Raw genomic sequence first — 13,746 nt, 5'->3', positions numbered from 1 at the left:
GCCTGAGGTGTAGCATCAGATTCGAGTCAGTTAGGGAAGGTTCGTGCATTGTTGACGCATGCGTTCAGCAGACATTTGATATAGCATCAACAGGCGTGTCGAGAGTCATGGTAAAGTTGAGTTATGAGGGTTGTGTTAGGCTGGATATACTTCAATTCAGTATACGTAGAACATGTGAAAGCCGCTATGGAGCACATCGAGACCCAAGCCGTTCGCTGCGCTCTCTGCTTGAGGAACTTTGAATTGCTTCCCCAGATGTTTCAGTCGATCTGCGGCATAACTTTTTGCAGTCTGAGGTGCTAGTGACTCGGCTTTTACAACCGATAGAGCAGCTATGAGGGTCGCGACGCGTGCTTCGCGTGATGCCTCGATACCGATAGTATCGTACTTCGCCGGATCCAAAAATTGGGGAACAGTAGCGCAAATATCTGTAGCAGCATCTTTGATAGTTGCGACCGCACGTTGTTGCGCCCATTTCCCTTCATGAGATAATGGCAACTCGCGCAGGGCGCGGTGAATGACACTGTTGAGCATGATGCGCAACACCCTGCAAGCGTTCCACAGCCTAGCAGCATGGTGATGGCCGTACTGGTGTATGATGCATCCGTAAGTATCCCACCCAGATTTCAGTGTATGTTCCGTTGTTTGATGAAATTCTTGGTATCCATAATCCGATGGTAATCCCCTGGTAAATTGTAATACCCTTTGATCCAGCGACAAAGCTTTTGCCACTTTCGCTGATGGGAGCAGATTGATGTCCCATAAGACACATGGTGGTTCCGATATCTCCCCAACCAAATTGACGAAAGATATTCTGGGGCTTTCCCAATGCAGCTGTTGTGCGATTGAAACAAGCTCCAATAGGTCCGGCGGCAAAGGCATTTTACGCATCATCGTGTCGAAAGTCAGAATGCCACACATCTGGTCAAATAACCGACGACCTAGTGCGCTGCGGAATTGATCTTTCCCACGTAGCCGTAGTAATGCCAGGGCACCTCGAGTGTGCGCCGCCCAATTACTGGAAGCTCCTGTTACCTGGCAGGCCAAAGCCTCGAATAAACCTAGAAGAAGAACCGATACGAGAGTACTATCTCGGGTGGCTTCCCCAGGTCTGATGAGGGCAGTGTTCGTATCAGACAACGCAGTTGCATATAGCCGTCTCGCAGGATGCAGAAGACGAAGATCTTTAAGTTTGGAAGCAGCCATAGCAAGCGAAACAGCCCGTATATTAATGGACATTAATCCTTCTGGGTCCTGGTGCGTGCTTATTTTTGATAGATAGTCGAACGGACTTTGTGGTATGTAAGTAGTCATGAATTCTGTAACCGCAATCGTGTCGAGGTGCAGTGACGGATTGTGGCATAATGCTTCCAATCCCGTTTCGAGGGAGACTTCTGAACCCAAAGGTGTTGTCACGCTCGACGTGTTGGACGAACATGTATTCGCCTTGATTCTGCGGCGCGATCCTTTTCTGTAATTCGCCTCCGCCTTTTTCATAACAATTTCGCTTTGGTCGCGGTAGCTTTGCTCTATAGGGTCGGGATAACCCGGACAAGGTATCTCCATACGCGAGCATTGACCGCATCCCAATTGATTTTTATCGCACTGCGGTCTTATCAGCATCGAATCGTCCAGCTCATATGGTACATGTTGTGCGATCCAAGGGTAAGTGAAGCACCCCCGTTGCGGGTGTTTTCATGACATTGAGACAGACTCAATCGCATCGGACCGCAGCGGAACGAATGGACAACGTTTCTAGCATACCTTGATTCGTCTGCCGCGGCACGCAAAGCAGGCCTTACTAGGTCTACCCCTAAACACCATTTTTTAATAGAAGTCCAATGTGTCAACAACCTCCTAGAGGTAGCTTCCTGTCCAGGAAGAGAAAAAAACACTCCGAGACGGAAATTTTTTATACTCCACCGCACAAGAAAGCGGACGCAGTGAGATAGACACTGCATTCCATGGCTACGAAGTGTAAGTCAGCTTACCCTCGGCACGTCCTTCCGAAGGGCCTTGCGCAGCACAGCCACACGTGCGAGGCAAGCCGAAGCGGGTGTCTTATCGATACGTGAATAAACAGGATGATCGGCAGAAGATCGGCAGGAACCCAGCACGCCTCGAAAGGCTGAACCCGGCATCTAGTGGATCTGGGCTGTGATCCTCGACGACCTTTCATCGCAACACAGGCGTCTCGTGCATCGTCTGGCGCAACCCGTGCGCGTCCGTTACGCGTTAATCGAGAGCGGCTGAGGAGGCAGGAGTTGTACGCACGCTTGCACTCAAGAGCCCTTTACGCTAGACGTGTTTTGGATTCGCACGAAGCAAACAACTGGCGACAACAGAGTTTTGCGGCGGATACACCAGAAGCTGGCATGCGCGTGGTTTAGGATTGCCTCAGGCCGTGCTCAGCTTGTCAGGGGAGCTTTCGAAGGGGGTTGACGCCCGACAATTGCGATTCAGGGAGTCAGCCACTTCTCTCCGTTGCTGAGTCGCCCGCAATTGTGTGTACGATTTGCGCGGAGGGTCACCGAGTGTTCTCGCGCAGTGTTGCCTCTCAGTGGTCGATCCATCCGTATCGCTGCGGGTCGTGTTGCACGGCATCTGCACACCCCGCCCCAGCGAAAGGCCGAACAACATCAAATTCGTCATTGTCCAGGGCACGCGTAATCGGGTATCCCATGTGTTGCTGCGTGCGCTATGGTTTCAAGACCCGCCGTCTAGCAGCTATTGTCTGTGTGGCTCTATATGTTTAGCGTTGACATCGGCCGGGCCCCTGAGCTGCTAGACCAGCCTCCGTGCGAACTTTGGCGTAACCTTTATCAGCCTCGGATTCCCTCAAGGATCCCGTCACCCTGCCTGCGGGCAATATTGCCGATGTTATGGATCCACCGGTCAAAATCACCTTCCAACTGGAGGACTTTCCAACCACACCCACTGGAACCGGAGACGGACTCTGCCAGGAATGTTACGATTCATTCAAACCTGTCGGACCAGCGAGGCGGAAAGTACCGCGCATCTCGAGTTTGCGAGTGTCCAGCAAGAGCTGCCAAGGCTGCCAAACCCTCCTCGATTTCTTTACAGCTGCGCAACGTCAATCTGTCTATCCGGTTTCTGCATCAAACCCCGTGGACCTCAAAAGAAGTTGGGCGTACTGGGTATCAGAATACTCTCAGAAGAAACACACGAACGAGAGTCAGGCAATCGCTCTGTCTGGTTTGATCACTTTCGTGCAGGATCTAAAGAAGGATGAACCACTACTGGGGCTTTGGAAGCAAGAGCTTGCGGAGGGTCTCCTGTGGGAAAGAGGGATCTGGCATGAGCCAGCACCGCGGAAACGTATCGCACCATTTCCATCATGGACCTGGATGAGCTTACCAGGAGCCGTCCAATACCCAAGCTTCCGCCTCACTTCGAAACACATCGAGCTTATCCATCCCCGCATCTGCTGGTCGCAGGGTGAATACGACTCCTCTCTCGAAATTGCCGAACTCTTGCTACGGGCGAAAGTGCTCAAAGGAACGCTGACCTACCACGGTCGCGAATCGGCTCAATCTTCACTCTATGTCGAGATCGGCTCCTCCAAGGTTCCTCTGTTCGAGCGCGTGGACATTCCGGATTCGTATTACGACAATACTACGGTCCAACTGATTCTTATTGGAGGCACGGATCGACATTGGTTTTTCCTTATCGCAAGCAACGTTGTCAACCCAGAGAGGAATCCCTACGTTCGGATTGGGCGCGCTTATAGTCCATGTGACCGGGCCTTCAAAAAACTGGAGGAGCATTTCAAAACCGTCAACTCCCAGGTACTCAATCTGCGATGACACCTTCGAGCTACATGTTTCACCTGCAACATTGCTTACAGGGCTTTCCGATAAGCATATCGAGACTTTTATCATGGGGATTTCGATCACGAATGAGCCCCCACGATTCGACCCCGCCATTCAGGGTCGTATCTCGGTCTCGGTGCACTCAGCCTACAGCCTTGGAGCTAGATTGTTATCACGTATATCGACGAGGTTAAGGCCGGTTGTAGGCGTGTTCACCAACTCTAGCTGCTTTAATCCGGCTACGATAGCCACGACGATAGTTCGATTACCCGACGTTCAACATAGCCAATGTCGTTCTGTAAAGCCTGTTACCCCAAAATCAAGCAGCTCTTCCGTTGAGTCTACGGATGTGGTCATCCGAAGAGCTCCAGTCGAATCACGAGATGACGAAGGTCTCCATTTGGAGATGATCATCCGGTCAACCACAATCGCACTCTGTTCACGCAGTACACAAGTTCAATGAGGCATGGTATCTCTAGCCGACTCATCGAGTAAGACCCAGCATCCGTTCGAGACTCCCATGAGGGAAGGCTTAACGCGAGGCACTCACGTCGACGTTGCACATGGCATTACCCGAAGAGGAAGGTATCGTCAGAGCGCTGGACTCCTGAAGACCCTTGCAAACTCCGTCCAATTGCAAGGTCACTCGACTATGTACCTGCAGCATCCGGACCAGTACGTCCTTGTGTGGTAGGATTTGATGTTGAGTAACCGCAGTCTACCATTGGGTCATGTGAACAATTCGCATGCACTCCCAAGAGATGCTTTTCGGCTGAAGGGCTTACCCGGACAGCCAGCGTCAACACCACGTTTTTCGCAATATGTTAGATACCCAATTTGAATACTTATGCTAAGTCAGGGTCGCGATGCCGCAACTGTAACAAAATCTGTATCTCACATTCTCTGTGCTTCGACATTGGCATGCTTGGGTCACGTACACCCACTTGTCATTTCGTATGTGAGATATGGCGAGGCTACGGCCCTCATTGTAATTTTGCTTGCCGGCTGGCTGTCCATAGGAGGGTTGTATCAGCCCAGCCTATACCCGCAACATACCCTACACTGAGCTCCAACCTGCCACCACTTCTAAAGCTGAGTTACATCTACGCTCACCTCCCCCTTGCCCCCGCACCATCAGAGAGAAGGACTGTAACCTCCTGTCGACCTTGTAGACGCTTGCTTTCCGCTCACCAATCGAATCGCATCGTAACCCAATATTTATCGGTGCCAGTACTATTCACGTGGGAGATAAGAGGTCAGACCCATGATACAGTGTTCAGGCATTATTGCACCCGCACTGATATAAATACTGCCTTTAAGCTCCATCAATCGGTTCTTAGGACACTCACGGCACCACATCCTTAGAAACTTGTCTACTTCGTTGTACATATTCTTACCATGGGCATAATTACATCCCTCTCGATCCTTTTGACCGCTGCAGCATCTGTTCGCGCAGGGTTCAATCCTGCTAGCAAGTCCAATGTCGTTCTATATTGGGGACAGAACTCTGCCGGCCAGCAAAGCACCCAATCTCGTTTATCAACTTATTGTGCTGGTGAGCTGATAAATACCACGACACTATTCATGTTACTGACTCTGTTAATGCAGATGCTAATGTTGATGTACTTTGTTCCTGATAGCCTATCCTCGAGAGATGACTAACCGTTTCTGAAGGTCCTCCTTTTGTCATTCTTGCTTCGATTCAGTGGCACTGGAGGCCAGCCTGTCATGAACTTTGCCAACCAGGGCGACAAGTGCACCCTCTTTTCCGGGACGGAAACCTTCTCTTGCCCTGAGATAGAGTAAGTACTCAACTGAACTTCGTGTCTGATTGCCTTCTACTCTACATGTCATGCAAGATTTCGTCCTTACATCCATTGTTGGGCTTCGCATGCCTGTCACACAGGCTTAGACTGACTCGCATATAGGGCGGACATCAAGACATGTCAGGCCCAAGGAAAGACTATCATGCTTTCAATCGGTGGCGATGCGTACACTGAGGGTGGGTTCACTTCGGCTGCTGCCGCAACAGCCGGCGCGGACAAGATCTGGGCAATGTATGGCCCCTTACAGTCAGGAAACAGCGCTTTGAGGCCATTCGGGTCTGCCGTCTTGGATGGATTCGACTTCGATTTTGAGGTAGATTTTCTCTTCACATCGCCTCTTCAGGTAGTTTGCTAAGTCTGTAGGCGAACGTCTCTAACATGGCCACCTTCGCCAACCGCCTTCGCACGCTCATGAATGCCGCAGGAGGGAAGACATACTACCTGAGCGCTGCACCCCAATGCCCCTACCCGGACTGGTATAACCAAGATATTCTTAACAATGCGCCCATGGACTGGGTCAATGTTCAGTACGTCACCTCTGCACGAGCTCGATCTGAAGAGCACGCACTTACCACTCGGCTTCCTGACATACGCTAACACATTTCCTTGACTAGGTTTTACAACAACGGATGTGGTGCCTCTTCGTACGTTCCAGGCGCAACGGACCAATGGAATTTCAACTTCAACCAGTGGGACACTTGGGCCAAAGCGTCAAAGAACCCAGCTGCGAAAGTCCTTTTGGGTGTCCCTGCGAACACTGGAGCCGGGAGGGGCTATCTTTCCCCAAGCGCTCTACAGCCAGTTATTCAGTATAGTGCGCAGTATTCGAGCTTCGGTGGAGTGATGATGTGGGACGCTTCTCAGGCTTGGACTAATTCTGGGTTCGTCGCCAGTGTGAAGAGCTTGTTGAGGGGATTAAGCAAGAGGGAGATGAGATGGGGTGCGCGACAGGCGTAGAGTCCGCAGCCCAGTGCTGGAGAGCACCTTGGTTGCTAGGGTCCTTTGGTCAGTGCCACTTTGTGTATATGATCGTGTTTCCCTCTGGCTGTCTAATCCGCAAGGGACCTCTGGGACATGCCGCCATGCTTCGTGTATATATCTACCTCTTCTCTTCCTCCGGGAATTGCGATATTGATTATAAATTGCAAAGCTTTGTTTTTCATCTGTACTAGAGATTGAGACATCTGGCGCATTTCAATTAGATTGCCAGAGTGAAGACGAGACGTAGAGGCTGAATCGATAAATCCGCAAGCCCACCAGCTTCCGTGGCTCTGCTTAACATATCCCCGACGTGGTATACAGTTTCTCAGGTGCTACAGCCAAGCTTTCCTTTATCTAGCACGTGTCTTGGAGGTGAGTCGTGACGTTCGCTCCACAGTACCTCCACGGTTATGGAAACGGTTTAGCGTCATTCGATCGGTGGCGTTCCCGCAGCTCAGCTACCACCCGAACCATCCACTCCTTGTTCTCCACCTCTTCATGTCTGATCCCGAACGTGCTACTGCTATCTCTCGTGCGCATCTTGTGGCTTGGTGCAGTCGCTGCACATGCCAGGCTGGAGGCGCTGATATCCATTCTGTCCTCCCATGATCGTAGCTAGTGGCCAAGGAAGGATGCGCCCATTCTCTTCCCGTTACAACTCTAGAGAAGTCGCTTGACGACGGTCTTGTCGCCGCGTGACGAAGCTTCACAGCATGTACGAGACATAGCTTTACAGGCTGCTGCATGGAAGAAGTGTTCTCACAAGCGCTGCATCGTAGCCCGCTATGATTTTCCAACAATAAGGCCGGTGAGCCGGCAGCCCCATGGACAGACCCAATCAACGGCAGTCGCAAGTACGAGTAATGACCATAGCCTGATAACAACCTCCGACCATCGTATATGGATTTCGCCGCCTCCGCAAATGCAATTTCGACGACCCCGGCTGACGGAACGCCCGGCGGGCATGCACCCAGAGCATGAGCGCGTGTGATGCTGCACCCCTCCTCGCCAGCGGCGCCTGGGTCAGCCTACTTGAGATCGGCAGCTCAATTAAACCCATCGTTGTCGGAACCAACATTGATTTCCTGAACTTAGATCTGGAACCCCCTATGGCGGATTTCGTACCCACCACCTATTGTTCTCGCCGTGTAACGCTAAGCTCGATGGAGCAGGTCAGCAGTCTACACAACGGGCACCTTCTACACAGTCCAACACTGGTCGTTTGCCTCCTCCCGCAATTTCGTCGGCCTTCAAGTACCTGCATATCAGATAACGATGAGCATTGCGAAGCCTTCCTTGGCAAGCGCTTATCCTGCCTCTTCAGCACAAGTACCTCCTAGCTACCCTTGTCCATGGACATACCCACCTTCCTAAAGCGTTCTCAATGGGCTCGTCCGCCTCGCCCCCGGTATACAGGTCTCACGATGTGCGTCTGTGTCGCGCGTGCTTTTGATTAATACCTTTCTCATCGGGTGTAGTCACGAAAGACGCCTCAGCAACGCAATGGCGAAATCTGTATGCGCCATCCCGGGGCCTGATCGCGCTTGGTCGCGTCTGCCGAGACTTCTAGATATATAACCATGTAATATCTCCCGCTGGACACATCTTCATCCAACGCGGATCCTTGCGTCCTTCGTTCGCTACTTGTTTCCTTCTACTTCGTTTCGTTTCTGAGTTGCCCAACATGGTGCACTGGACGTCCTTTCTCCCCCTTCTTGGGGGTACCTTTGCCGCTGCTGCCGCTTCTACCTCGAAAGAGGCCACCGCGCAGGTGGTTCCGGGGGCTTATATTGTCGAATTGGCTGATAACCATGTAGGTAGTCTGCTTCGCAACCATTTTGCTCCCATGTCTAATCGTCGTAGAACTCGGATACCTTCTACAGCACGCTCGGGAGCGATGATGTTGCTGTGAAGCACCGCATGAAGCTCGACTACAAGCTCTTCAAGGGTACCTCGTTCCAATTGAAGAATGTTTCAGACGTGGACGCTGCCGCCGCGAAGATCGCCAACATGGATATGGTCAAACAAATCTGGCCCGTCCGTGTCTTCCATGTGCCCAAGGATGAGGTTGTTTGGAAAGGCACCGACGGCCGCACCGAATTCGTGCAAGCTGCCTTGAAGAAGCGACAGTCGAACGGGACTGACAGCGACACCTTCTCCACGCACGTTATGACGCAAGTAGACCGTCTTCGTGAGAAGGGGATCACAGGAAAGGGAACCAAGATTGCAATCATCGACACTGGCATAGATTACCTTCACCCTGCTCTGGGTGGTGGTTTTGGCGCGGGCCACCTGGTGTCGTACGGCACTGATCTTGTTGGCGACAACTACGATGGTTTCAACACACCAGTGCCTGATGACGATCCGATCGATGAGTGCGAAGGCCATGGAAGCCACGTCGCTGGTATCATCGCCGCACAGACGAACCCATATGGCTTCACAGGCGCTGCGCCTGATGTCACACTTGGAGCCTACAGAGTATTCGGATGCGGTGGCTCCGCAGGAAATGACGTCCTCATTGCGGCATACAACCAAGCCTTCGAGGATGGAAGTGACATCATCACTGCATCAATCGGTGGAGCTTCTGGATGGACAGAAGACCCCTGGGCGGTGGCAGTACAACGAATTGTCGAGCAAGGAGTGCCCTGCACGGTATCGGCCGGAAATGATGGCGACCAAGGTCTCTTCTACGCCAGCACGGCGGCAAACGGAAAAGGAGTAACCGCCATCGCTTCTGTGGATAACACGGTGGCACCTCAGGTCCTCACCAACGCAACTTACAGCACCAGTAACTCATCGGCCGAATCATTCGGATGGACTCCTGGTAGCCCTGCAAACTGGCCCAACATCAGTCTTCCGCTGTGGAATGTGAACAACGATGCCACAGATACCGCGAATGGCTGTGATGCATACCCAGCCGACACTCCTGATCTCTCCGAATACATTGTGTTGATCCGCAGAGGATCATGCACATTTGTTCAGAAGGCGACCAACGCGGCCGCTGCCGGTGCTAAATACATCCTTTTCTACAACAACGTTGCAGGACTCATCTCCGTGTCTGCCGTCGTAGATGGTATTGAAGGAGCAGGCATGGTGACGGCTGAGCAGGGTGGGGAGTGGATCGCCGACTTGAAGAGTGGCGCAACCGTCACTGTCAACATTGTCGACCCCAAGGTTGCCCCGATCTACATTGTTTCTTCGCCGAATGTTGCCACTGGTGGATTCCTCAGCACCTACACATCCTGGGGTCCTACGTACGAAGTTGATGTCAAGCCTCAGCTCGCAGCGCCAGGCGGTTTGATTCTCTCGACGTACCCGCGCGCGCTTGGCGCCTACGCTGTTCTTTCCGGTACCTCGATGGCGTGCCCTCTTGCGGCTGCCATTACCGCATTGGTTGCTGAGGTTCGTGGAACTTTCGATCCGGTAGAACTTGAGAACGTCCTTTCGGCAACTTCCAACCCGAACCTCTTCAACGACGGAGCCTCAACCTACCCATACCTTGCTCCTGTAGCCCAGCAAGGCAGCGGTCTGCTCCAAGCCTACGATGCTGCATACACCAAGACTATCTTGAGCGTTTCGAGCATTTCCTTCAACGACACGGCGAACCTCCTCCAGACCACAAACTTCACGATCGAGAACACAGGCGACGATGAGGTCACCTTTGATCTCGCGAATGTGGTCGCAGCTTCCGGATACACTCTTGAGGCAGGCACTATCTTCCCCAGCGTCTTCCCCAACGAGCTCACTGCCACCGGCGCTACTCTGAAGTTCAGCGAAGACAAGGTCACTGTCCCCGCTGGTGGCTCTGCTGTGGTCTCCGTCACTGTGACGCCCCCCACGCTCGACGCATCACGCCTCCCCGTCTACAGCGGCTACATCACGCTGAATTCCACCAGCGACTCGCTGAGCCTCCCCTACCTCGGCGTGGTTGGCAGTATGAAGAACGCCACCGTCCTCAGCGCAGACGAGACCCACCTCACGACCACTGCCGACCCCAACTCGGCACCCATTCGCGGCAACACAACCTTCACCATCCCCTCGAACAACGGCACCGCCCCCAACGGCACCGCCTACCCAGAGGTCTTCCTCGGCCTTGCGCTCGGCAGCCCCTACGTCAAGCTTGAGGTCATCCCCCAGGGCGGCTATGCCACCAACACATCCTCGCTCGGCAACATCTTCGGCTTTCCGCAGGTGTATCTCCCACGTGGAGGATCTCTGCCGGAGTTCAACGGTCAGCTCGAGGATGGATCGTTTGTCCCGGAGGGCACGTACAAGTTGAAGGTTAGCGCGCTGCATATTTTTGGCGATGCGGCGAAGGAGAGCGATTACGATACCGTGGAGACTGTAAGCTTTGGTATCAAGTACATATAGAGGAGGTGTAGAAGGGTACTGAGATGCCCATGACATATGACACAATGTATGATATCTTTTCTGAATCCTCAATTCGCTTGCTCGTATATAGATGCCGTCTGAGCCAGCGCTCAATCTGCCAATTGGAAAAAGAGTTATTTTGAGCACGTGTCTCACAATCCAGCCTTCAGATTCAACCATTTCGGTCTTTCATGCGGGAAGTTCTCGAAATTGGGCTCCGGATACTCGTCGAAGATGCCACCCTTCAGAATGAGCTTCGGCGCATCCGGTCCCGTGGAGGAATATATAGGACTTTGACGGGTTGTGAGCGATCACTGGTACAGACACCACTTCGCCACGGAACACTAACCTCCCACAATTGCTACAGAAGGCGCGGTGTATAGTTTTGCCACTCTTCGTGTCGTTGTCTTGGTAGGTTTTGAGAGTCGCCTTGGGATCGTTGACTGTGACGGCGGAACGGTCCAATACTTGATATTGGGGTTAACGCAGGCCCGATTCAAGACTTGGACGGAGCTTACGTACTGTACACTATGGAGCAGAGACCTGATCCGGAGCGCTTGCAGTTCGAGCTACACATGCCTATCAGCCCGATGTCCTGCACGCGTGCGGGAAGACGAACCAGTAGCAGAGCGCAGAATTGGACGGAAGTTGCTCCAGCGTTACGGTGATGCTGGAGCAGTTGCAGCGACCTGTGGTAGGCATGTTAGAACGACACTATTTGATTCCCTATACTTGATGAGGATAGAGTGATGACCCTGATGAAGCGTCCGCACGGCGTAGATAAATCAGCTACCTACATAGCTCCCGCGATTCAGGTCTGCGGGGTCGCGGCGGCATGGCCTCGGTACTGAACGGGATGCGTGTGGAGTTCCGCTTCTCTTTTGGGAAAGGGCGGCGAGGTTGGAGTGCGGAATTGGTTCCATGATGTCAGCCGTATGTTGACAGCAACATGGACACATTTTCCAATGGGGATAATGGTCGTCAACGAGTGCTCGTACTGTGTAGTCATGCAGATGGGGGTGTAGAGATGCGCTTTGCTGCATGTGGCTAGCGTGTACATTACCTAACGCTCTGTTTATCCTGTGCTCGTGTGGGGTGCTGGTAGACTGCTTGAGGTTGAACTACATGCCACTTGGATCGCGCAATCCCACGGCATAGCTGGACACTGGAACCATACTAGTCGGCCATGGTAGGGACAATTCCTTGCGCGCCTCAAGCCTCGCTAAGATGACAGTCGCGCGACTCCAGTGCAACCTACCTCCACTTCCACGCCTCGCACCACGCCGACCTCCTCGAAGACTTCACCCAGTCGATCAACCAGCTGCCCGCTGAGGAGATTCTCGTACCGCAACACCTGCAGCCGCTGAACCCCGAGGACGAGGACGATGTCGTGCCGGACCAGCACGCTGCATTCGGCATCCAGTGCGCGACCCAAGGCAAGAAAGAGATACACTGGCGCGATCTTGGTCTCGAGGACATAGCGAGGAGGGCACACGCGGACGGCACATCTAGCGGCGCCAATACTGGGCCCGCCGGTGCAGGTCCGCGTGCGGCCGCATCGCAGACGCGTGACGAGCCCGTGATGCTCGCGCTGAGGAGGCGGCCCGGTGCTGGAGCTGCAAGCGCAACCGTCGCTCTCCCAAATGCAGCTGCGCAGGTGCCCGCAGGAGGAGGTGGCAACGGGCTTCCACGATGAATGGCCCGCACCCATGGGTCGAAGTCAACATCACCATCCCATCACAGCACGATGGGGCCGTTGCACCATTGTCGACAAGGACATCATTATTCCCACTAGTATCTTCTACGGCGCCTCGATAATTCCTCCCTCTACCACCATCCCGACCACGAAATCCGGCATCGCGTTGGTAAAATTCGGAATGTCTGCCATCAGCGGCCCCATCTGCTCAGCGTCGCTCGCCGCCTTCTGCCATCCTTCCAGCGTCTTGAATCGGATATTGATCATATACGCGTAATCCGAATCCGGAGCCGCCTGCGAAACGGTACATCCTAGTAGACCGTGTGGTATCCAAGCTTTATAGGCCATGGGGATGTGGGTTTTCACGAGATAGTCGGTGTCGAGCTTGAGGTCGGGTGTGCGCTTGTAGATGATATTTATGACCGTCTCGTACAAGGAGCTTGGAGCGGCCATCTTGGAGTTGTCCGGCGGAATGGCGGAACGTTGGAAGAGCTGTTGGAGACCCCGTTCGGATCAATGTTGGAGAGGTTGACAGCAAGTGACTAGACGTTGGTATGAGTGCAATTCGATAATGACAGCGTCTCAAGGATCCCTTCTCCTCTTATACCGACGACGGTGACCGACCGCAGTCATCCGTCACCCGTTTCTCGTGACATGCCGGCTCAACAATTCACCCGACCCTATTTAATCCGTCGCCACGAAAAGTCGCAGAGGAATTCCACGTCATGGGAGAGTCTAGTGCGTGGAGTTCCACCGAAAAATCGGGAAGATGTAGGAAAGGGACCAACGCTTAGCCTTGCAGAGTTATTTGGCCCCAAGATCGAGCGTAAGCATTTGCAACACCGTGAAGCACACTAGCAGTTGTCGAGCCGGCCCGCCTCCGACACACCGATGCGGCGAAACTCGCGTAACGCATCGTGTAAGTTGCGAAGAGGCCCCGCGGTCCCAGGCTCGTGACGAATTGATCCATGTCGCTCGTCATGTACCTTCTACGAGAACCCATCAAAAAAACATCCAATTGACCTCCATACACGAAGGA

The 13,746-nt window shown here is 53.2% G+C and overlaps 7 protein-coding genes across 7 annotated transcripts; 4 read left to right on the top strand and 3 right to left on the bottom strand.

Annotated features, from left to right (window-relative positions):
* Positions 1–139: 139 nt before the first annotated feature.
* CC84DRAFT_1151441 (uncharacterized protein) lies at positions 140–1,939 on the bottom strand. Its single transcript, XM_018176748.1, has 2 exons — positions 1,765–1,939; positions 140–1,605 (listed from the first exon to the last, which is right to left on the bottom strand). Exons 1-2 carry the CDS (start codon positions 1,822–1,824, stop codon positions 157–159), a joined length of 1,509 nt encoding a protein of 502 aa, XP_018033466.1. The 5' UTR covers positions 1,825–1,939; the 3' UTR covers positions 140–156.
* Positions 1,940–2,882: 943 nt separating this feature from the next.
* Positions 2,883–3,827, top strand: CC84DRAFT_1220006 (uncharacterized protein; the record flags this gene model as incomplete). The annotated part of the gene is made up of 1 exon (XM_018183127.1): positions 2,883–3,827. One exon carries the CDS (start codon positions 2,883–2,885, stop codon positions 3,825–3,827), a length of 945 nt encoding a protein of 314 aa, XP_018033465.1.
* A 1,404-nt stretch (positions 3,828–5,231) lies between these two features.
* On the top strand, positions 5,232–6,616 carry CC84DRAFT_1098170 (endochitinase; the record flags this gene model as incomplete). Its single annotated transcript, XM_018174754.1, has 5 exons — positions 5,232–5,419; positions 5,540–5,635; positions 5,762–5,972; positions 6,023–6,186; positions 6,274–6,616. The coding sequence occupies 5 exons, from the start codon at positions 5,232–5,234 to the stop codon at positions 6,614–6,616; spliced, it is 1,002 nt and encodes a 333-aa protein (XP_018033464.1).
* Positions 6,617–8,498: 1,882 nt separating this feature from the next.
* CC84DRAFT_1166854 (subtilisin-like protein) lies at positions 8,499–11,048 on the top strand. Its single transcript, XM_018179065.1, has one exon. The coding sequence runs from the start codon at positions 8,561–8,563 to the stop codon at positions 11,009–11,011; it is 2,451 nt and encodes an 816-aa protein (XP_018033463.1). The 5' UTR covers positions 8,499–8,560; the 3' UTR covers positions 11,012–11,048.
* On the bottom strand, positions 10,953–11,780 carry CC84DRAFT_1166853 (uncharacterized protein). Its single transcript, XM_018179064.1, has 4 exons — positions 11,631–11,780; positions 11,534–11,580; positions 11,361–11,478; positions 10,953–11,302 (listed from the first exon to the last, which is right to left on the bottom strand). The coding sequence occupies exons 1-4, from the start codon at positions 11,711–11,713 to the stop codon at positions 11,164–11,166; spliced, it is 387 nt and encodes a 128-aa protein (XP_018033462.1). The 5' UTR covers positions 11,714–11,780; the 3' UTR covers positions 10,953–11,163.
* A 462-nt stretch (positions 11,781–12,242) lies between these two features.
* Positions 12,243–12,521, top strand: CC84DRAFT_1074391 (uncharacterized protein; the record flags this gene model as incomplete). The annotated part of the gene is made up of 1 exon (XM_018173697.1): positions 12,243–12,521. A coding segment is annotated over one exon (279 nt), but the record flags the coding sequence as incomplete, so codon positions are not given.
* Positions 12,522–12,836: 315 nt separating this feature from the next.
* CC84DRAFT_1053975 (uncharacterized protein) lies at positions 12,837–13,130 on the bottom strand (the record flags this gene model as incomplete). The annotated part of the gene is made up of 1 exon (XM_018173518.1): positions 12,837–13,130. A coding segment is annotated over one exon (294 nt), but the record flags the coding sequence as incomplete, so codon positions are not given.
* Positions 13,131–13,746: the final 616 nt, after the last annotated feature.

This window comes from Paraphaeosphaeria sporulosa (assembly GCF_001642045.1).
Source record: "Paraphaeosphaeria sporulosa strain AP3s5-JAC2a unplaced genomic scaffold CC84scaffold_8, whole genome shotgun sequence".
In the NCBI taxonomy this organism is placed as follows: domain Eukaryota; kingdom Fungi; phylum Ascomycota; class Dothideomycetes; order Pleosporales; family Didymosphaeriaceae; genus Paraphaeosphaeria; species Paraphaeosphaeria sporulosa.
The sequence above is the reverse complement of the archived record's forward strand: the minus strand, read 5'-3'. Positions and strand labels throughout refer to the sequence as shown.

Bases quoted from the DNA above. Each gene is read 5' to 3' on its own strand.
- CC84DRAFT_1166853 (XM_018179064.1), bottom strand. From the start codon at position 11,713: ATGCCTACCACAGGTCGCTGCAACTGCTCCAGCATCACCGTAACGCTG. The intron at 11,479-11,533 runs GTACGTAAGCTC...CCCAATATCAAG, and splicing joins TCTCTGCTCCATAGTGTACA to TATTGGACCGTTCCGCCGTC. The intron at 11,303-11,360 runs GTTAGTGTTCCG...AACCCGTCAAAG, and splicing joins TTCTGTAGCAATTGTGGGAG to TCCTATATATTCCTCCACGG.
- CC84DRAFT_1151441 (XM_018176748.1), bottom strand. From the start codon at position 1,824: ATGGTGTTTAGGGGTAGACCTAGTAAGGCCTGCTTTGCGTGCCGCGGC. The intron at 1,606-1,764 runs GTATGCTAGAAA...ATAAGACCGCAG, and splicing joins GCCGCGGCAGACGAATCAAG to TGCGATAAAAATCAATTGGG.
- CC84DRAFT_1166854 (XM_018179065.1), top strand. From the start codon at position 8,561: ATGAAGCTCGACTACAAGCTCTTCAAGGGTACCTCGTTCCAATTGAAG.